The 23735-nt window shown below is 47.1% G+C and overlaps 1 protein-coding gene across 1 annotated transcript in view; it reads right to left on the bottom strand.

Moving 5' to 3' along the window:
- Nucleotides 1-23735, bottom strand: part of BAIAP3 (BAI1 associated protein 3) — a 164128-nt gene that overhangs the window by 4318 nt on the left and 136075 nt on the right. Inside the window, exons 27-31 of the mRNA XM_044304069.1 lie at nucleotides 14921-15029; nucleotides 11880-11951; nucleotides 7945-8028; nucleotides 3896-4016; nucleotides 2936-3059 (exon numbers count right to left, since the gene is read on the bottom strand). Coding sequence (XP_044160004.1) covers nucleotides 2936-3059; nucleotides 3896-4016; nucleotides 7945-8028; nucleotides 11880-11951; nucleotides 14921-15029 — 510 coding nt within the window. The remainder of the gene's footprint in view (nucleotides 1-2935; nucleotides 3060-3895; nucleotides 4017-7944; nucleotides 8029-11879; nucleotides 11952-14920; nucleotides 15030-23735) is intronic.

The following is a 23735-nucleotide window of genomic DNA, read 5'->3' as shown; positions in this document are numbered from 1 at the left end:
CTCCATTAGGGAGTGCATGCAGGTTCTGGGGCTTATGGTGGCCTCCTTTGAGGCTGTCCCCTTTGCCCAGTTTCACACTCTGCCTCTGCAACAGGTGATCCTGTCCTTCTGGGACAGGACATCGAGGGGTCTGGACTCTCAGATCCGCCTACCTCCTCGGGTTCGCATGGAACTCCCGTGGTGGCTGTCCTCTCAGAATCTGGCTTCAGGGAGATCCTTCCTCCCAATCTCCTGGACAGTCGTCACCACCAATGCCAGTCTCCTGGGTTGGGGTGGCGTTCTCCGGGCTCGGACGGTTCAGGGGGTGTGGTCAGAGGTGGAAGCCCGCCTTCCGATCAACATACTGGAGCTAAGAGCAATTTTGCTCTGTCTCATTGGACCCCCCTCCTAGCGGGTCTCCCGGTAAGGGTCCAGTTGGACAATGCCACAGCTGTGGCCCACATCAAGCATCAGGGCGTAACCCGCAGCCGGACGGTGATGCAAGAGGTGAAAAGGATCCTCCAGTGGGCGGAAACTCATGTTCCAATATTGTCTGCAGTGTACATCCCAGGGGTCGAAAACTGGACGGCAGACTTTCTCAGCCGCAACAGAGTGGATCCGGGAGAGTGGTTTCTGCATCCGGACGTATTCGAGGACGTCTGTCGCCGTTGGGGCCGCCCGGACGTGGACCTGATGGCGTCCAGGCTCAACAACAAGGTTCCCACGTTCCTGGCCCGAGCTCGGGATCCCGAGGCATACGGAGTGGATGCTCTGGTGTCTCCGTGGCAAGACTTTGCGTTCCTCTGTCTTCCCACCACTGCCTCTACTCCCAAAGGTTTTTCGCAGTGTTGCGGCGGAAGAGATCCCGACCATAGTCATCGCCCCCGATTGGCCTCGGTGCGTCTGGTTCTCGGAGGTCACTCGGATGCTGGCAGACGTTCCGTGGCCTCTTCGTCTCAGGGAGGACCTGCTGTCTCAAGGACCGCTCTTCCACCAGAATTTACAGCCGCTTCGTTTAACGGCGTGGCTGTTGAGACCTCCATCTTGAAGAAGAGGGGCTTCTCGGACACTGTCGTGAGGACCATGATAAGAGCCAGGAAACCAGCTTCCTCCTGGATATACTATCATACCTGGAAGGCCTTTCTTGCCTTTTGCGAGAAGTTAGGTGTTTTTCCCCTTCGCTTCTCCGTTCCGGTGGTCCTCTCCTTTCTCCAGTCGGGTCTAGAGATGGGAATGTCCCTGATCTCTCTGAAGGGTCCGTTCTCTGCTCTGGCCATTTTCTTTCAGCGGTCTCTAGCTCTGCTCGGTCCGGTGAGGAATTTTCTACAGGGGGTGGCGCATTCGGTCCCTTGATATGTCCCTCCCCTGCCCCCTGGGATCTGAACCTGGTTCTGTCTTCTCTCCAGACGGCTCCCTTTGAGCCCCTGAGGGACATTTCCCTGAGTCTTCTCACCAGGAAGGCGGTCTTTTTGATGGCCATCACCTCTATCAGGAGGGTATCTGAGCTGGCCGCCCTTTCCTCCAAGGAACCCTTTTTGGTCTTCCACAAGGATAAGGTTGTACTGCGCCCAGTCCCTTCTTTTTTGCCCAAGGTGGTTTCCGCCTTCCACCTTAATGAGGACATAATTCTGCCCTCTTTTTGCCCCGCTCCGGCGAACCCCATGGAGCGTGCTCTCCATTCTCTGGATGTTGTCTGTGCTTTGTGGGTGTACCTGTCAGTTACTGCCCCATTTCGCCGCTCGGACTCCCTTTTTTGTGATTCCCGAGGGGCCTCGTAAGGGTCTGGCGGCCTCCAAGGTCACTGTGGCTCGGTGGATTCGGTCGACTATTGCCATGGCCTATCGGTCCCGGGGTAGGGTTCCCCCAGCGGGGGTTACCGCGCACTCCACCAGGGTGGTGGGGGCCTCCTGGGCTAAGCGCAATCGAGCCTCTACATCACTACTTTGTAAGGCGGCCACCTGGTCGTCCTTGCATACCTTTTACCATCTTCACTCTCTGGCGTCGGCTGATGCTGCCCTAGGGTGCAAGGTATTGCAGGCTGTGGTTCCTGTTTAACCGTTGGACGTTTCCCTCTGGAGGTGTTGGTCTCCCACCCCATGGACTGCTCTAGGATGTCCCATGGTCTGTGTCCCCCAATGGAATGGGCGAGAAAAGGAGATTTTTTGTGAAACTCGCCTGTAAAATCTTTTTCTCGTCTTTTCCTATGGGGGACACAGCTCCCACCCATTCTTGTCTGTTACAGGAGCGGTTGGTTCTATCTATTGGGACCTTATGGTTAATGGCCTGATGGCAGTGTTCCTCGGTTCTGTTTTCTTTATTACTATTTGGTTTTGGTCTCCTTCTCCTACTGCTTTTGCACGCACTGAGGTCCTCCTGTTGGAGCATGTTTTTTTTTTTTTTCTTGTTTGCATAGTGTCTCCTCCTAGTGGTAGCCTAAGCTATACCCATGGTCTGTGTCCCCCAATGGAAAAGGCGAGAAAAAGATTTTACAGGGGAGTTTCACAAAAAATCTCCTTTTCTCCTCTACATATAGCAAAACAACATCTGCATGGAATGTGTATGTCACAGGTTACCTATTGGTTCTTTGTATTCCTTTGAAATTAAGGGGGCGTATCTCATAAAGACACGCTATCCCCTATCCACAGGCTAACCTCGGCAGCCCCTTAGAGTTGAATGGAGCAGAGCATATGCATGCCTACTGGCGCTCCATTGAAACTCTTTGGGGCTGTTGTAGACAGCCGAGCACTTGTACTTGGATATCTCTGGTAGTCCCTGTCCCCATAGAGTGTTTAACTGTATGGGGACGAGTGAACGCTTCTACTCATTGCAGTGGTCACTTTAGTTCATTGGTCTCAGAGGTGGGGTGAACCACAGAGTAAGTGCAGCTTGGGTCACTATGGATCTAAAGACTCCTTACAGAGACCTTTAAGAAGAAAACTGTTACTCATATACTTACAAATAAAACTGCTCGTCATACACTGGGTGTAAGGTTTTGGCTTTAACTTGTGTTCGTTGACTTTTGACCATGGGGAAAACATGATTGGGACAGAGCTCAATGATGACGAAGGGATCACTAAGACCTGTAGGATAAAGCATAAGACTTAGAAAAGACCTGCAGGTATTTTGCAGCCCATCTAATGCTACTGAGAGCATTACAAGCTTTTCCTACATCTCTACGATATGCTATCATTTTATAAGCAGTGGGGATCCGCAAAACACAGGCACTGGCTATGTGCATCCTGTAAGGGTCCCTGACTGTAAACTGATCAGAGTGTGTTCCGCTACTGAGAACCACGGCTGTAAACTGTGGGTGAAAGGGGCAGCAAGTGTTTAGTTCCCCTACAGCTCCACCCATGGAGAAACAAAGCATTACACAGTTCTCATTGAAATCAATGGAGCATCTGTGTAAGATAAAAAAAAACGGATCCTGGCCATGTGCATGCTGCCATTTTTATGTCAATACAAATATCCTATCCTTGTCCGCAAAACTGAGAAGAATAAGACATGTTCTATCTTATTTGCAGGACTGGTATATATATGGATGCGGACAGCACACGGTGTGCTGGCTCTGTCTTTTATGGCCCCATTGAAATAAATGGGTCTGCATCCAAGCCGCAAAAAAATGCGGACCAAACATACTGAAGTGTGCATGAGCCCTAAGGCAAACACAGGCCAGGCCCTCCAAAGTAAGAGACACTCTCTTTCGGCCGACGACGGAGGCTATAAACCCTCACTGACCTAATACTTCTCACAGCTGAGAGTTTGCTGCATTTGTATCCAGTCCCTCTAATCCTCCTCAGGGTTATATACATGTTTTCTGTATTAGGAGCAGCTGATGGAGATTTTCACAGCTTATAATGTGTAGAATAACGCCAGACAAGCTGGAATAATCACTTCACCTGTTTACTTTGCTCACCATTTGCATCCAGTGCGATGAGATCGGCGGCGTGCAGCACCTCCACATACAGCTTCTGCTCTGAGGTCTCGTAATAGCACTTAACGCTAATTCTTCCGTATTTGCTATGCTCGGCTGATCTCTGGAAAACACACCGTCGTGTCATGATCACACAGCGCCGTCCACATTCAAGGAGTGGGAGACACTAAAGCGGGTAAATATTACACTCTGTCTTTGCAGAACTAATCCCTTCATCCATTATAGCCTCAGTTAGACCTCTTTCACACAGGCATCGTGTGTGAGGGCCGGACAGGATGCGGGTGCGTTGCGGGAAAATGCGTGATTTTTCCACGCGAGTGCAAAGCGTTTTAATGCGTTTTGCACATGCGTGAGAAAAATCGGCATGTTTGGTACCCGAACGCGGACTTCTTCACAGAAATTCGGGTTTGGGATCAGTGTTGTGTCGATTTTATTATTTTCCCTTATAAGATGGTTATAAGGGAATATAATAGCATTCTGAATACAGAATGCTAAGTAAATTAAGGATGGAGGGGTTAAAAAAATAAATAAAATTAAATTAAACTCACCTCATCCACTTGTTCACGCAGCCCGGCTTGTCTTCTTTCTTCTTCCTTCTTCTTTGAGGACCTGGGAGGAAAAGGACCTTTGGTGTTGTCACTGCGTTCATCACATGGTCCATTAACATGGTGATGGACCATGTGATGAGCACAGTGACGTGACAAAAGGTCCTTTTCTCCCAGGTCCTCAAAGAAGAAGAAAGAAGACAAGCCGGGCTGCGCGAACAAGTGGATGAGGTGAGTTTAATATATATTTTTTTTTTTAACCCCTCCATCCCTAATTTACTTTGCGGGTGCAATGCGTTTACCTCACGCATTGCACCTGAGCGGAATTCTCGCCCGTGTGAAAGGGGCCTTATTCCTAACCTCCTAATAAAAATGTGACCGATCAGTAATAACTGTGTCTGTCTGGTGCAGGAAGTAGCTGTCTGACAGGCACCATTGTCAGCCATATTAAGTGTCATGGGGCTAATGTCTCTGTCCACTGGTTACCCAGAGTCTTCCTCTTCCTTCGGTAAGCTCTCCCTGGCAGTCAGTCATGTTTTTACTGTCACTTTGTCATCCAAGAGCTGTATGCGCTTTCTCTAAAATTCGTCATAGACCAAAGATAGAAGTCAGCAAATTTCGACAGTCTTATATGTATGGGGCCTTCTTAGAGGGCATCTGTCAGCAGTTTTGTACCTATGACACTGGCTGACCTGTTACATGTGCACTTGGCAGCTGAAGGCATCTGTTTTGCTCCCACATTCATATGTGTCCGCATTGCTGAGAAAAATTAGGTTTTAATATATGCAAATGAGCCTCTAAGAGCAACAGGGGCGTTGCCGTTACACCTAGAGGTTCTGTTCTCTCTGCTGCTGCCGCCGCCGCCGCGTCCTCCCCACTTTGACAGGGCCAGGCAGTGTAAACATCATTAATCCTGGCCCTGTCAATCAAAGTGCAGAGTTCGCAGCAGTTGCAGGGAGAGCAGAGCCTCTAGGTGTAATGGTAACGCCCCCATTGCTCCTAAAGGCTCATTTGCATATATTAAAACATCATTTTTCTCAGCAATGCGGACACATATGAACATGGGACCGACACAGATGCCTTCAGCTGCCAAGCGCACATGTAAGAGGTCAGACAGTGTCAAAGGTATAGATCTGCTGACAGATGCCCTTTAATTTCCCCCAACAATACAGGCCCTTCTCAAAAAATTTGCATATTGTGATAAAGTTCATTATTTTCTGTAATGTACTGATAAACATTAGACTTTCATATATTTTAGATTCATTACACACAACTGAAGTAGTTCAAGCCTTTTATTGTTTTAATATTGATGATTTTGGCATACAGCTCATGAAAACCCCAAATTCCTATCTAAAAAAATTAGCATATCATGAAAAGGTTCTCTAAACGAGCTATTAACCTAATCATCTGAATCAACTCATTAACTCTAAACACCTGCAAAAGATTCCTGAGGCTTTTAAAAACTCCCAGCCTGGTTCATTACTCCAAACCGCAATCATGGGTAAGACTGCCGACCTGACTGCTGTCCAGAAGGCCATCATTGACACCCTCAAGCAAGAGGGTAAGACACAGAAAGAAATTTCTGAACGAATAGGCTGTTCCCAGAGTGCTGTATCAAGGCACCTCAGTGGGAAGTCTGTGGGAAGGAAAAAGTGTGGCAGAAAACTCTGCACAACGAGAAGAGGTGACCGGACCCTGAGGAAGATTGTGGAGAAGGACCGATTCCAGACCTTGGGGGACCTGCGGAAGCAGTGGACTGAGTCTGGAGTAGAAACATCCAGAGCCACCGTGTACAGGCGTGTGCAGGAAATGGGCTACAGGTGCCGCATTCCCCAGAAACAGCGGCAGAAGCGCCTGACCTGGGCTACAGAGAAGCAGCACTGGACTGTTGCATGTCATTCGGAAATCAAGGTGCCAGAATCTGGAGGAAGACTGGGGAGAGGGAAATGCCAAAATGCCTGAAGTCCAGTGTCAAGTACCCACAGTCAGTGATGGTCTGGGGTGCCATGTCAGCTGCTGGTGTTGGTCCACTGTGTTTTATCAAGGGCAGGGTCAATGCAGCCGCTATCAGGAGATTTTGGAGCACTTCATGCTTCCATCTGCTGAAAAGCTTTATGGAGATGAAGATGTCATTTTTCAGCACGACCTGGCACCTGCTCACAGTGCCAAAACCACTGGTAAATGGTTTACTGACCATGGTATTACTGTGCTCAATTGGCCTGCCAACTCTCCTGACCTGAACCCCATAGAGAATCTGTGGGATATTGGGAAGAGAAAGTTGAGAGACGCAAGACCCAACACTCTGGATGAGCTTAAGGCCGCTATCGAAGCATCCTGGGCCTCCATAACACCTCAGCAGTGCCACAGGCTGATTGCCTCCATGCCACGCCGCATTGAAGCAGTGATTTCTGCAAAAGGATTCCCGACCAAGTATTGAGGGCAGAACTGAACATCATTATTGGAAGGTTGACTTTTTTTTTGTATTAAAAACATTTTTCTTTTATTGGTCGGATGAAATATGCTAATTTTTTTAGATAGGAATTTTGGGTTTTCATGAGCTGTATGCCAAAATCATCAATATTAAAACAATAAAAGGCTTGAACTACTTCAGTTGTGTGTAATGAATCTAAAATATATGAAAGTCTAATGTTTATCAGTACATTACAGAAAATAATGAACTTTATCACAATATGCTATTTTTTTTTAGAAGGACCTGTAGATGTTGGCGGAAGAAGTGATAGGATATATTAGATTTCATCTCGCCTAGTCCTCTATTCATGCAGGGGTCCCGGCATCGGCTTTTCCCCCTCTACCTTTGAAATATACATGCAGACTTGGCCAATGCGAGCTTCGCTGTTGACCAAAAGAGCCTTCAGCCAACATTTATATCGTCTCTCTAGTGTCATCCGGAAAAAACGGATCCGGTATTTTTTCATTTATTTTTGAACTTTAAAAGGTCTGTGCAGGTGCAGACCGGAAAACGGGATCCGTTTTGCCAGAACACTTAATGCCGGATCCGGCACTAATAAATTTTAATGGAAATTAATGCTGCAGCATGCTGTGGTATTTTCTCCGGCCAAAAAACGTAAGAGGGACTGAACTGATGCATCCCAAACGGAATGCTCTCCATTCAGAATGCATTAGGATAAAACTGATCAGTTTCTTTTCCGGTATTGAGCTCCTGTGACGGAAATCTATGCCGGAAAAGAAAACCGCTAGTGTGAAAGTGCCCCCCGGCCGTCAGTCACAGTATGAGAACCCTCCCGTCTCCCTCACTGTGTAGACCTACCCGACTGAGTCTACAGTCCATAGAGAAGCCGTCTCCAATGTATGACTCGTTGGCTGTTGTGAACCTACAACTCCCACCATTCCCATGCTGGTAGGGCATGCTGAGAGTTGTAATTTCACAACTGCTGGAGAGCTAAAAGCTCTTTTAAAAGAAGAATATTAAAGAATGTGGGAACATCCAGTGTGTAACGCGATTACCTGCTCCTTAATGTTATCCAGATAGTACTTTTCAATAAGTTCACTTGTGGAACATTTATTCAGACGCAGCTCTTCTTCTAAGAACTGAACGGTGGAAGAAAATACAGGAAGTTTGTTAATATTTCCTTTTTTTTATAACTATATATAATATACGACACATTGTAATTTCATGGGTTTTTCCAGGATTTTTATATGACTGGCCTCCTGCACACGACTGTATGGTTTTGCGGTCCGTTTTAAACGGATCCGTCTTTCCGTTTTTTGTTTCAGCAGTGCTTCCGTTTCGTTTTTAAATTTTTTTTTGCGGGGGGGGATCACAAAAAGAAACTGAGGCATACAATAATGTTTAAACAACATAAAAAAACTGGGCTGGGCATAACATTTTCAATAGATGGTTCCACAAAAACGGATACGGAAGAATTCCGTTTTTTTTTGCAGAGCCATTGACTTGAATGGTGCCACAGAACGTGATTTGAGGCCAATTTGAGGAAACGGAAGGCATACGGACCATTTTTTTTAGTGGATCCATTGAAATTAATGGTTCCGTAAACGGAGAAAAAAAACTGTTCGTGTGCAGGAGGCCTAAGACCGTATGGCTTTTTCAGTATTTTGCGGTCTGCAAAAAACAGATCCGCAAAAAATACGAATGACGTCCGTGTGGATTCTTTTTTTTGCTGAACAGAACAACTGGCCCCTGATAGAACAGTCCTATTCATGTCCGTTATGCGGACAATAATAGGACATGTTCTATCTTTGAACGGAACGGAAATACTGAAGGCATACGGAGTACCTTCCGTTTTATTTTGCGGATCCCTTAAAATTAATGGTTCCGTATACGGAACGGAAAAAATGGAACGGAAACGGGGAAAAAAAACGTTTGTGTGCAAGAGGCCTAAGTCATTGTTATCTGATCGGTGAGGGTCGACTCCCGGAACCCGTGCTGATCAGCTGTGTATGAGGAGATTGTGGCACTCCGTCAGCAATTAGGACTCTTGAATGGGCCTGGGCTGCAATACTATGCACAGCCGCTATACAATGGAAGGAGCTGTGCTTGGGGTGCTGGGAGTCAGACCTCCACTGATCTCCTGAGGATAGTCTAAGGGCTGGTCGGTCCACAATGCACGGGCACCGACCATAGGGCCGCCGTATGCAGACGCAGGACCCTATTCACTTGAATGGGGTCAGTGATCCGCATCCGACGGTCATCACCGCGAAAGAGTAATGCATGCACTACTTTGTTGCGGTGCGGAGGCACGGACAGAAGCTTCCATGCCTCTGTTCCTCACTGCACCTTCCAGATGGCCGACCCATTCAAGTGAATGGGTCCGCATCCGTCATGCGATGCCCGTATATTGCAGACGCGCTGTTTGCAGGCCGCAATATGGGCACCAGCCGACAGTGCGCGTGTGCATGAGCCCTAACAATGTGAAAATCCCAGAAAACCCCTTTAGGCCCCATGCACACGGCCGTGGAACCGCGGCCTGGATCCCTCCTGAGAGCAGGAGCGCACGGCGTCACTGGTTGCTATGACGCCGTGCGCTCCCTGCTGCCGCCGCAATACAGTAATACACTGGTATAGATCATACCAGTGTATTACTGTACTGTGCCGGCAGCAGGGAGCGCACGGCGTCATAGCAACCAGTGACGCCCTGCGCTCCTGCTCTCAGGAGGGATCCAGGCCGCGGTTCCACGGCCCGCACACGGCTGTGAAACACGGCCGTGTGCATGGGGCCTTATAGTGTATCTGTCAGCAGGATTGACCCTATTGATTCTGCTGATTAAAATGATACCATAGGGAAAAAAAGACATTCTTTATGCAAATGAAAGACTCAGTGCAATAGGGGTGGGGCCCAGCCTCGGTGCACCTCAGCTTTCCAGTGCTGGCCACACCCGTCAGTGCACTGAAGCCCTTATTAACATAAAAATAATACAATATTTTTCTTGAGCATGCCCAAAAAAATCACCTTTTTATGATGTTTTTATTCTCTGTTCAGACACAAAGCTAAGTGCACAATTTGTGACCGGTCTCATGACCGTCTTTAGAGGCTAGATGAGCCACATCCAGATTCCATTGAAGAATCAGCTGAATCGTTTCACTTTGTGTGTGTGAATGGAGAAGAAAATGACATATAGCTTAAAATCAGTACAAGATGAATCTATTTACACTGAGCAAAAATATAAACGCAACACTTTCGGTTTTGCTCCCATTTTGCATGAGCTGGACTCAAAGATCTGAAACATTTTCGACTTACACAAAAGACCCATTACTCTCAAATATTGTTCACAGATCTGTCTAAATCTGTGTTAGTGAGCACTTCTCCTTTGCCGAGATAATCCATCCCACCTCACAGGTGTGGCATATCAAGGGGCTGATTAGACAGCATGAATATTGCACAGGTGTGCCTTAGACTGCCCACAATAAAAGGCCACTCTGAAATGTGCAGTTTGATCACACAGCACAATGCCACAGATGTCGCAATGTTTGAGGGAGCGTGCAGTTGTCATGCTGACTGCAGGAATGTCTACCAGAGCTGTTGCCCGTGCAATGAATGTTCATTTCTCTACCATAAGCCATCTCCAAAGGCGTTTCAGAGAATTTGGCAGTACACCCAACCGGCCTCACAACCACAGACCACGTGTAACCACACCAGCCCAGGACCTCCACATCCAGCATGTTCACCTCCATGATGGTCTGAGACCAGCCACCCGGACAGCTGCAGCAACAATCGGTTTGCATAACCGAAGAATTTCTGCACAAACTGTCAGAAACCGTCTCAGGGAAGCTCATCTGCATGCTCGTCGTCCTCATCGGGGTCTGGACCTGACTGCAGTTCGTCGTCGTAACCGACTTGAGTGGGCAAATGCTCACATTCGATGGCGTCTGGCACGTTGGAGAGGCGTTCTGTTCACGGATGAGTCCTGGTTTTCACTGTTCAGGGCAGATGGCAGACAGCGTGTGTGGCGTCATGTGGGTGAGCGGTTTGCTGTTGTCAACGTTGTGGATCGAGTGGCCCATGGTGGCGGTGGGGTTATGGTATGGGCAGGTGTATGTTATGGACAACAAACACGTGCATTTTATTGATGGCATTTTGGATGCACAGAGATACCGTGACGAGATGCTGAGGCCCATTGTTGTGCCATTCATCCACGACCATCACCTCATGTTGCAGCATGATAATGCACGGCCCCATATTGCAAGGATCTGTACACAATTCTTGGAAGCTGAAAACATACCACTTCTTGCATGGCCAGCATACTCACCGGATATGTCACCCATTGAGCATGTTTGGGATGCTCTGGATCGGCGTATACGACAGCGTGTTCCAGTTCCTGCCAATATTCTGCAACTTCGCACAGAGGAAGAGGAGGGGACCAACATTCCCCAGGCCACAATCAACAACCTGATCAACTCTATGTGACTGAGATGTGTTGCACTGCGTGAGGCAAATGGATACTGACTGGTTTTCTGACCGCTCCCCCCCAGTGAGGCAAAACTGTGCACATTTCAGAGTGTCCTTTTATTGTGAGCAATCTAAGGCACACCTGTGCAATATTCGTGCTCCCATCTCACAGGTGTGATATGCCACACCTGTGAGGTGGGAGGGATTATCTTGGCAAAGGAGAAGTGCTCACTAACACAGATTTAGACAGATTTGTGAACAATATTTGAGAGTAATGGGTCTTTTGTGTAAGTAGAAAATGTTTCAGATCTTTGAGTTCAGCTCATGCAAAATGGGAGCAAAACCGAAAGTGTTGCGTTTATATTTTTGCTCAGTGTAGATTGGGACTGTGAATTGGAATAGTCCTCGTGTAAAGGCAGGGCAGAGAGCCGGAGCAATTATTTCATGATTATGGCTCCTCTCCGCGAGCTACGTGACGCTGATCTCTGACAAGCCACCGTTTGCATTACAAAGTTAGCAATTAAAGTCAATCACCCGGTAATCTCCATTCCGCAAGGTGTCCAGTGGTAACCCCTGTCCTTCTGCGTGGAAAAAGTCTACCAGAGCCTGTCAGAAAGAGACACTCATTAGTGAGACGGACCGCGTGGCGCTGCCATCTTCCCTAGACAGGTGCCTGCACTTGCTGCCTGCCTAACAGGTCATTACGCTGCCACCTCACGGAAAGAACCACAGGGAAGCGCAGCAAAATGTCTGGGTCTTGTTTTTACAGTCTCAGTCTGCTTTTCTTCACATGACATGTTCTTTCCCTGCTGTCTAAGATCACATTTAACTAAACCATAGAATGAAGAATACAGTGTACGCCTCAAACAATGGAGGGCGTCCCTACAATCTCCACGCTTGAGTTTACAGATGTCCCCTTTCTATGCCGCGGTTCTGTTTTTGCACACCATATTTATGAGTAGCCACACCCCTTCCTGTGCTACAGCCCCACCCCCTCAATACACTCTGCGCCACATACAGTTAAAGAGGTTTCTCACTTCGGCAAATAGTATTTATTATGTAGAGAAAATGAATACAAGGCACTTACTAATGTGTTGTTTCGCTGGCTGGATTCATTTTTCCATCACATTATACACTGCTTGTTTCCATGGTCACGACCACCCTGCAACGCAGTAGCAGTGGACGTGCTTGCACACAATAGGAAAAAGCGGAGGCCTCTCTGGTGGCTGAGACCATGGGAGCTCAAAAAGGCTGGTGCTTTTTCCTATAGTGGTCAATGACGACCATCCCTGCTGCTGAATTGCAGGGTGGTCATAACAATGGAAATAATCAGTGTATAGGGTTGCCACCTTTCCAAACAAAAAATACCGCCAAGTTAAGTCACACCCCAAAGGGGTGTGTGGTTGTGGGGGGGTGTCTTAACACAGGGTGTTAAGTCGCAATGATACTGTGGCTCCCAAATATATTAGTACCCCAGAATCTATGATGCCCACATTAGTGCCCCCAGTAATAGTATTGCCTCCATTAGTGCCCCCAGTAATAGTAATGCCCCTATTAGTGCCCCCCAGAAATAATACTGTCCACATTAGGGCCTCCAGTATAATTAATGCCCCCATTAGTGCCGCCCAGAATTAATAATGCCCCCATTAGTGCCCCCAGTAATAGTAATGTCCCTATTAGCGCCCCCAGAATTAATACTGTCCACATTAGTGCCCCCAGTAATAATAATGCCCCCATTAGTGCACCCTAGAATTAATGCCCCCCAGTAAGAGTAATGGCCCCATTAGTGCCCCCAGGAAGAATAATGCCCCCCCCATTAGTGTCCCCCAGGAAGAATAATGCCACAATTAGTGCCCCCCAGGAAGAATAATGCCCCCCATTTGTGCCCCCAGAAAGAATAATGCCCTCATTAGTGCCCCCCCAGAAGAATAATGCCACCCATTAGTGCCCCCAGTTAGAATAATGCTCCCCTTTAGTACCCCAGTTTGCTTCTGAAAAAAAGAAAAGCACTCACCTCCTCCATTTTCTTGCGCTGCGGTGAACACCCCATGCTGACTGGAAGCTCAGGACAGGACCTGCGCTCCAGCGTGATGACATCTCGCAGGTCCTGTCCTGCACATTCAGTCAGCGGCGCAAGCAAATGGAGGGGGTCAGTGCTTTTTATTTTTTGAGTAACACGGGGGGGGATAGATAAAGACTGCACTATTGAGCGCTCCGCAATGGAAGCGCTCATTAGTAGCAGTCTGCAAAGGAAAAAACTGGCAATTAACATTGCAGATACAAAAAATTGCCGGCACCGGCAGGGCCACTAAATTACCAGCCTTGCCGGTGAGATACCCTAGCAGTGTATAATGTAATGGAAAAATGAATCCAGCCAGCGAAGGAAGCAATATGGCCAATCACAATACATTAGTAAGTGCCTTGTATTAACTTTCTCTACATAATAAATTCCACTTACTAAAGAGACAAAATCCCTTTAAAGAAAAGATCTAGTTCAAGAAAAAACTAAATCACTGCCCTCCTTTTCAGCTGCAGATTTGCCAGTTCCCGGGCTCCTCTTCTGACAACCAAGATGGCCGCAGCACTGCTCAGACTACCGCGCGGTGTATCGGTAACACAACAATCTTCCTGCTTGCCCAGCCCCGTTCTTGGATTGGCCAGCACTACTTATGTGAGCAGCGCTAACCAATCCTAGGGCAGCGGAAAATGTCTCAGGCTACCAAATGCACAGTGTTCCTCAGATAGTCTAAGAGGCGGTGCGGCCATCTTGGTTGACAGAAGAAGAGCCCTGGAACTGGCTGAACTGCAGCTGAAAAGGAAGGCACCAGTTAACTTTTTTTCCTGATCCTGCGATCACTTTAAAGTCCATAGAGTGCTGCCTGCCATGCTGTGCCTGGGAGATTTGCAAAGTCTTTCTGGAATCCAAGAGGTCTCTCCTTTTTCCAAGAGCCTCCCAGATGTTCTGGAAAAGTTGGCAAGTCTGACATCCAATCAGAGCTAACGTCAGTCAATGTAGGGACGCACCCTATTGACAAGGGGAATAGTTGTCAATTTATTCATTTATTTCCAGAAGGAATAACAGAGGGACATCACAATGATAATTCAGTTCTAAGAATATTTAATGCAGCATGCAAAAACTCAACAAACATGTCAGGAGAGGAGACAGGTCTTCTTTAAGGTTGCAGTTGGGTAAAGCTCTGGTATAAGACTGCATTCTGCTCTGATGCTTATGGGTAATAACTAGTGCTACACTAAGGGCGCATTCACACGACCGTGTTTTTAGTCCACATCCAATCTGCATTTTTTGCAGATCGGATGCAGACCCATTCATTTCAATAGGTCCGCAAAAGATGCGGACAGCACACTGTGGGCTGTCCGCATCCATCTGTCTGTCCCGTGGCCATTTTGCGGACAGGAATAGGTATTTGTTACTTAGTGCAGGGCCCGCGGAAGGGGAAAATGCGGGATGCACACGGCCGGTATCCGTGTTTTGCAGATCTGCAATTTGCGGACCACAAAACGGATACAATCGTGTGAATGCCCCCTAACTCGCTTGTTTTGTGCTACGCATTTACCTCCAGTGTGTAATAAAACCGTCCATAGAACTCTACAGACACTCCTCGGTTGGAGTCCACTGCATCAATAATGAATTTCAAGAGGAGCCACCACAGAGCTTCTAGGACCCTATAGTAAAGAAAATGACAAGCGGAACGCATAGTGAATAAACGGTGCGACGTGACCTGCACCACATTACTAATCTTACCGCAATATTCATGAAATCATCAATGTGTAAGTCACTAATTCCTGATAATACAGGTCCTTCTCAAAAAATTTGCATATTGTGATAAAGCTCATTATTTTCTGTAATGTACTGATAAACATTAGACTTTCATATATTTTAGATTCATTACACACAACTGAAGTAGTTCAAGCCTTTTATTGTTTTAATATTGATGATTTTGGCATACAGCTCATGAAAACCCAAAATTCCTATCTAAAAAAATTAGCATATTTCATCCGACCAATAAAAGAAAAATGTTTTTAATACAAAAAAAGTCAACCTTCAAATAATTATGTTCAGTTCTGCCCTCAATACTTGGTCGGGAATCCTTTTGCAGAAATGACTGCTTCAATGCGGCGTGGCATGGAGGCAATCAGCCTGTGGCACTGCTGAGGTGTTATGGAGGCCCAGGATGCTTCGATAGCGGCCTTAAGCTCATCCAGAGTGTTGGGTCTTGCGTCTCTCAACTTTCTCTTCCCAATATCCCACAGATTCTCTATGGGGTTCAGGTCAGGAGAGTTGGCAGGCCAATTGAGCCCAGTAATACCATGGTCAGTAAACCAGTTACCAGTGGTTTTGGCGCTGTGAGCAGGTGCCAGGTCGTGCTGAAAAATGAAATCTTCATCTCCATAAAGCTTTTCAGCAGATGGAAGCATGAAGTGCTCCAAAATCTCCTGATAGCTAGCTGCATTGAACCTGCCCTTGATAAAACACAGTGGACCAACACCAGCAGCTGACATGGCACCCCAGACCATCACTGACTGTGGGTACTTGACACTGGACTTCAGGCATTTTGGCATTTCCCTCTCCCCAGTCTTCCTCCAGACTCTGGCACCTTGATTTCCGAATGACATGCAAAATTTGCTTTCAGCCGAAAAAAGTACTTTGGACCACTGAGCAACAGTCCAGTGCTGCTTCTCTGTAGCCCAGGTCAGGCACTTCTGCCGCTGTTTCTGGTTCAAAAGTGGCTTGACCTGGGGAATGCGGCACCTGTAGCCCATTTCCTGCACACACCTGTACACGGTGGCTCTGGATGTTTCTACTCCAGACTCAGTCCACTGCTTCCGCAGGTCCCCCAAGGTCTGGAATCGGTCCTTCTCCACAATCTTCCTCAGGGTCCGGTCACCTATTCTCGTTGTGCAGCGTTTTCTGCCACACTTTTTCCTTCCCACAGACTTCCCACTGAGGTGCCTTGATACAGCGCTCTGGGAACAGCCTATTCGTTCAGAAATTTCTTTCTGTGTCTTACCCTCTTGCTTGAGGGTGTCAATGATGGCCTTCTGGACAGCAGTCAGGTCGGCAGTCTTACCCATGATTGCGGTTTGGAGAAATGAACCAGGCTGGGAGTTTTTAAAAGTCTCAGGAATCTTTTGCAGGTGTTTAGAGTTAATTAGTTGATTCAGATGATTAGGTTAATAGCTCGTTTAGAGAAGCTTTTCATGATATGCTAATTTTTTTAGATAGGAATTTTGGGTTTTCATGAGCTGTATGCCAAAATCATCAATATTAAAACAATAAAAGGCTTGAACTACTTCAGTTGGTGTGTAATGAATCTAAAATATATGAAAGTCTAATGTTTATCAGTACATTACAGAAAATAATGAACTTTATCACAATATGCTAATTTTTTTAGAAGGACCTGTACATTGCAGGGACTGTCTGTCTCCCAGTGTGATGGACAGACAAGGCATGTAAGTAATTGTAAAGGATATGTACACTTATGCAACTATTCTGTTTTTATTATTTTGTTCCAGTGCATCTTAAAAAAATTAGCAACTTTACAAGGCCTTCTGCAAAAAAATAAAAATCCTACAGCTCTTAGGCCTCATGCACACGGCCCGTATTGTGCCCCGCAAACGGCTTCACTTGAGTGGGTCTGCAATCCGGAAGGTGCGGAACGGAGGCACGGAACCCCACAGAAGCACTACGGAGTGCTTCTGTGGGGTTTCTCTACGTACATCCGCACAGCATGTTCTATTCCTTTGCGATGCAGACGGATCACGGACCTATTCAAGTTGAATTGGTCTGGATCCATCTGCGAAATCCTCACGGATGTTGCCCGTGCATTGGGGACTGCGAATTACGGTCCCCAATGTACGGAACGGCCGTGTGCATGGGGCTTTATGCAGATCTACATGTCTACAGGGTTGCAGGCTCCAAAGACTCCCTGCGGAGCCTGATCCTGCAGTTATATGTTAAGGCCCTTTTACTGTCCACTGGCAGAGGATCAGGGGGCACCACTCATTCCCTATAACTGGCTTGTATACATGTGCTGCCGATCACTAGACAAACACTCGTTTGTTAGGTGATCTCATCATTAAATCAGCACCAAAAATTGTCCTTTGTCAGCGGCACATTGTCCCATGTAAACAGTAATGAAACTGTATGGAGATTAACAATCGTAGTACGATTGTTCATCCCCATACAGCAGCAATTGTTGCTGCATGTGAGTGCAGCTAATGTGCAGGGGCAATGATCAGGAAGGAACGTTCCTCCTTCCTGATCATTGTCTGCTCTATCCGCCCGTGTAATAGGACCTTTACTCATTACCATTTGATCCCTCTGACTTTCTGTAGATTATCAAGAACAGGTGCCTGAAGAAGTGGAGTAGCGCATGACTGCAGGATCTGACAACACATAAGGTTTATTTGTAGTCTGCAACCATGGAAACACATAGGTCTTCATAGTGATAGCGTCCATATTTTTCATTATTTCTAATAATATAGCCATATGAAGCCTCTTTTATCCTATTTTTTTTTTTTGTTCATGATAGTGCAAACGGATCCGTTTTGACTTTACATTGAAAGTCAATGGGGGACGGATCCGTTTGAAAATTGAGCCATACTGTGTCAACTTCAAACGGATCCGTCCCCATTGACTTACATTGTAAGTCTGGACGGATCCGTTTGCCTCCGCACGGCCAGGCAGACACCCGAACACTGCAAGCAGCGTTCAGGTGTCCGCCTGCTGAGCGGAGCGGAGGACAAACGGTGCCAGTGTTATGGACTATTGATACAAAATGGATACTTGCTTGTTGAGCTAAGATGGCGGCCAGACATTCAGCCTACACCTATAAACTAGAATCTTACTTTGTGTTTTTATCATGTGTTTCTTTGTGGTTTCCGTTCAGCTCAAGCAAGCAGTTACAAAGAAAGAAAGAAGTAACGGTTTCACCCAGGAACAAGTGGGGGAGTGAGGAGGAATTTCCTCTGGCCGTCAAGGTTACAGAAAAGTAGAGAGTTCATAGCCAATAGAAAATATATACTTTATCTTTCACCCCCCCTCACTCCCTCCTCTCGTGAAAACTATGTATTGTCTGTTTTCTCAGAAATAAACCAGAGATACTGATTAACTCCATGTAGTGAGTTGTCTGTCTGATCTCTCCGTGCACGTATCTTAATTAATTAATTTGGAGCAGTACATCAACTGAACTGGCAGCTTTGTCAGAACCAGAACAATTTTGGCACCCAACGTGGGGCTCGAGGATTGGACCCTCTGTTCCCGTACCCCCAGAGACCAGACGAGGAGAGGCGCACTAACGGACACCGGGATCGCAACCCGTGATATGAGGTAGGAAAATTGAGTCATCTTGCCTATAAAGTGTCCCCTGGTGTAGCCTCTTGGTGTTCGTCTGAGGGAGGGGTGCGGAAGCAGTCTGGGACGTCCTCGAGGGCATGAAAGTAAGAACCCCATATGTTTTCTTAAAGTCTTGATGTACTGTGTTGTGCCTATAAGTTGTGAAGACCCTGTTGACAAGTATCATTGACTGAGACACGGAGTTCTCCTGTGTTCCTGTATCGGAGTTCAGCCCGGTGTCTGACTCGAATCTCCATAAAGGGGACGATCACAGATGGGTGGAGAGCGGTTCGCGGTAGCCCAGAGTGTGCTGACCGGAACTCAAAGGTCTTCACGTCCAGTGATTACTCTATGCAGAGGTCTTTAGGCGGCTTCAGTAGGTACGAGAGATAATGGGAAATGAGGAAAGTGTCCCGAAGGGTTACTGTTCACCTGAACAGTACGTGGCGGACAGGAGAGGCAAACGTTTCATAAAAGGATTAAGTAAGTTGGAGAAGAGTTAAAGGTGTCTGTAAAGGAGGCATCCTCATAAAAGGATTAAGTAAGTTGGAGAAGAGTTAAAGGTGTCTGTAAAGGAGGCATCCTATGTAGTGCTACCTGGCAAGTGTTGTTAAACGAGAAGAGAGGGAAGTTAGAAGATGATTAATTGACAGACATGGTCCGTGTGTGGTTGGACTGTAGTAAAGAATTTAAACAGACCGGGGGGGAACTAAATTTTGATGAGAAAAGACAGAGATATTTCTGTAAGCCTGGTGTTGCATTGATACATGACTAGCCACCACCCTATAATGGCGCCGGGAAGAGAGCAGGTGGGTGGACCTGCAAAACATGTGGTCAACAGAATCCCTCCTCCCGTGATACGTGCCTTCCCTGTGGGGTTCCCCACCCACAAAACCACACCTTGGTAACTACTCCCCGGCACGTCCCATCACTTCCCGTGTTAGCTACAGCGCCATCTTGTCCCCAGGCAACGCCCATGAACGGACCTTTAATATCATTCGGTCCGGACCCCCCCGTCACTCCTATGTCACCCTTGCCCCTTCCTACTACCTTGTACCCGATGATAAACCCGGACGGTACATTCATGCTACCCCACTCACCTGCCACCCTTACTCCTATAATGGTAGGGGGGCAACCTGATGAAGCAGAACAGGGGGATGCAGACGGTGCTGCAGAATCCACAATGGGCATACAAAATGCACCGGGTAATATGCAGACTCCTTGCGAGGGTACCCCGACAGACTACGGGGATCCGCCAACTTTACCCCTGGCACCACAGTGGACTGTACCCATGACCGTGCGCCCATCACGACGTTCACAAGATCAAATACTGCAGGGTCAGATTACAGAGTTACAAAAGAACTTACAGAAAATTGAGCAGGGAAACCTTGAGACACTGAAAGAAGCCCTAGCGCTTAACCGGCCACAGGGACCACCAAAATATGTGTCTTTCACCCCACAACAGTTATTCACCATAGTGAATTTACTGCCTGACCCTGAGACCCATCCCATGCCCTTTTTCAGGAAACTGTCCCAAGTGCATCAAACCTATGGGTGCACATGGTCGGACCTGCAAAGTATAGTGGAAAACAAGACGGGTGAATACTCCTCACTGATAATGGATCAAATCCACATCCCTGAACTTAAAAGGTGCTAACTTTGACCCCCAAGATCATGAGTCTGGAGAATTCTTTATAGAACAACTACAGAAATGGACAAAAGCTAAATTTGCAGATCACTTCCATGCAGATCATTCCACCACATTGCAGGACAGCTGCGGGGGATCAGTTGACCCCCACCTTTTTTCTTTTCACAGAAATGTTAGTTTCTGCTGTGTTAGTTTAAGCTCCTCTTTCTGATAAGAAACTGTCTCGCTTCTTGGTCTTTGTGGTTTTCACTCAAATTATGTGACACCCACGGCTGCCGGATGTCTGACAATAAAATTCTGCACTGATTTATATGAGCAAGGGGATTCGCTGCAAACCATTTTGCACCTCATCCCCAATACTCTCTGGGCCAGAGGACCCCAGGATATTGGATACCTCAATGTCCCACCAGTCACTGTGACCCTGAAGGACCCCAAAGTCCTACCATACAAAGAGACTGGACCCAGTAGCCAGAGAAGCCCCTTCCTGTGTCAGAGCTATCCATGCTGCCAGCTCTCTTCTAAACGTCACATCTGACGTTGTGCTGGGTCATCCCCTCACTATTCTGGCTCCCCTTGACATTTCTGCCATCCTCCAGCAGACTCAACCTAAACACCTCACTGCACAGCGCCACCTCCGGCTTCAGTGTAGTTTGCTTCTGCCAGATAATGTCACCATTCAGAGATGCCACATCCTCAATCCTGCTGCACTCCTTCCTCTTCCAAGGGGGGAGTATACTGGAGAATTCTGAAGATTTTATTGATCTACAGGCACACTCGAGCTGACACCTCTGAAGCCAGAGGAAAGGCCCTAGCTGATCAAGCGGCCAAGGAAGCAGCAGTGAAAGAGGAAAGAGTCCAGTCAGACCAGATTATGATAACACAGGAAGACCTGGAACAAGAAGAAATCACATGGGACCTCCTGAAACAAATACAGAAACAGGCCACGCCACAAGAAAAATTGGATTGGCTAAAAGAGTCAGCCCAAGAAGAGAAAGAATCTGGACTGTGGACCCAAGGAAGGAGAGCATCTCTGCCCAAAGCTCTCTATCCTCTGATAGCTTCAATAGCTCATGGGCCCACCCACCAATCTAAGACCATCATGAAAGAACTAATAGACAATGGCCCCAGGGATAACCCCTGTCCTGGTGAGGCATACTCAGTCTTGCCTCATCTGTGCGCAGTGCAACCCGGGAAGACCTGAGCCTACACCAACCAAATGTCTCCCCAAAGCCCAGTACCCGTTCCAACGGATTCAAATTGACCACATCCAGATGCCAATGTGCCAAGGGTTTCAATATGTGCTAGTAGTGATAGACTTGTTCTCTGGGTGGCCAGAAGCCTACCCCGTCCGAAACCAGACAGCAACCACTACTGCAAAAAAACTGATGCAGGAGCTTGTCTGTAGGTTCGGAGTACCTGAGGTCATTGAGAGTGATCAGGGCCCAGCATTCACTGCTAGATTAACCCAAGAAGTCTGGAAGATGGTAGGGTCACACTTAGCCTATCACACACCCTACAGACCCCAAAGCAGGCGACAAAGTCAAACGACTGAACGGGGTACTGAAGTCCAAGATGCTGAAAATGACTGGGGAGACAGGGCTCAGTTGGGTACAATGCCTGCCAATAGCACTATTTTCAGTTAGACACACCCCTAGGCCTCCACACCAAATTTTGTTTAGGACACGGCCTAGGATGGGACAGTACTTCCCACAGCAATTGCAAATGCATTATGAATCTGTTGCTAAATATGTGATTGCCCTGAGTAAACAATTGTCTAACATATGTGCACAAGTTTTCTCTTCCATTCCAGATCCTGACTCCCTAGAGGGAATACACACTCTCAAACCTGGAGAGTGGGTGGTGGTCAAGAAACACGTCAGAAACACCCTCGAACCACGATACGAGGGGCCGTACCAGGTGTTGCTGACTACCCCGAACTCTGTGAAACTCGATGGAGGCCTACCTGGATCCACGCCTCACATTGTAAAAGAGTAAAGGCTGTCCCGACGACCCTGGAACAATAAGCCATGAGGATTCACATACTGATCATGACTTTGACAGTGGGCATATCTGCAGTGTTCACACCACTGGGTGATGAATGGGACAATTCACTGACACGGCACCATCAAATTCTAGTCATGGGGTTGAGACACTCAGAGATTGTTGGATCTGTACCCACAGTCCCGTGAGTTCAACCAGTATGCCTTATTTTGCAATTCCCTTGGAACTTTCTGAACTGATTGACCTGTCTAATTCTACCATCTTTCTCACTAGTATACACCAAGTTAAATCCAGTACAAACAAGGACAAGGAAGTAGCCTTACCTGTTGCAGGGTGGGCAGATGCCCCATAAACAGATCAGGACCCTCGGTAGATTATAGCTCTACTCCTTGGCAAGAGGGACACTGGGCTAATGTCACATGTTTTCCTAGCTGGACACACTGTTATTGTCTCCAAGTACAAACCAAAGGTATGACATTTAGTCCACACATACACTCAGGTTGCAATGATTCAAAAACAGACAGCCACGTGCAGTGTATTGGTGTAGATGCTGAGAACGGAAAGGATCTGCCCTGTAACAACCGTACTGTACAGGATCTCCGGACAGGTATATTAGCTAACGACACCGAAAGTCAGTCAAAAGGATATGAGTTGGCGAAAGGGACACAATTAGCCAAACTAATTACCCGATTATTCAATGGCACAGCAGTAGCAGTTCCAGAAGATATATACTTAGTTCGTGGACACAAAGCATACAAATGGTTATCCCAGAATGTCACAGGACTGTGCACCATCGCCAGGCTTACTCCTGCCACCTTTATAGTACCACACTCTCAAATTGACATAAATGCAGTACCTAAGCACACCTTGTATCGTAGGGCCAAAGATAACACACCCAGACCAAATGGCAAGCCACATGTAGTAGAGATGAGCATTACCAACAAGATTGTTAGTTCCATCTTCATATATCCCATGATAGCGCAGATGTGGGATCATCTGGTAGTAGCAACAGACTACCTGGATGACCAAATATGGGGAGTGATGAGACTTTTGAATACCTCAAACATTGTGCAAAACCAGTTAATCATTGTCACCAACCAACACACATTAGTTCTAGATTATGTTACAGCTAAAGATGGAGGTATGTGCCAGGTTGTGGGACCCTCTTGTTGCCATTACATAGACCCGCAGGGTAATTTGCAAGTTAAGGTGGGTATAGAGGAAATGGCGGATTTAAGAGATAAATGGCTGGACGCACATAAAGCTGGTAAAGATACATGGTGGTCTGATACCTTCTCTTCCCTTAACCCCAATAACTGGTTCAAAGGTATTGGGGGTTGGCTCATGGGAATTGTCCAAGTAATATTGCAGGTAGCCCTAAAAA

Source organism: Bufo gargarizans, chromosome 8 (assembly GCF_014858855.1).
Source record: "Bufo gargarizans isolate SCDJY-AF-19 chromosome 8, ASM1485885v1, whole genome shotgun sequence".
Taxonomy (NCBI): Eukaryota; Metazoa; Chordata; class Amphibia; order Anura; family Bufonidae; genus Bufo; species Bufo gargarizans.
This window is presented reverse-complemented; position numbering and strand designations above follow the sequence as displayed.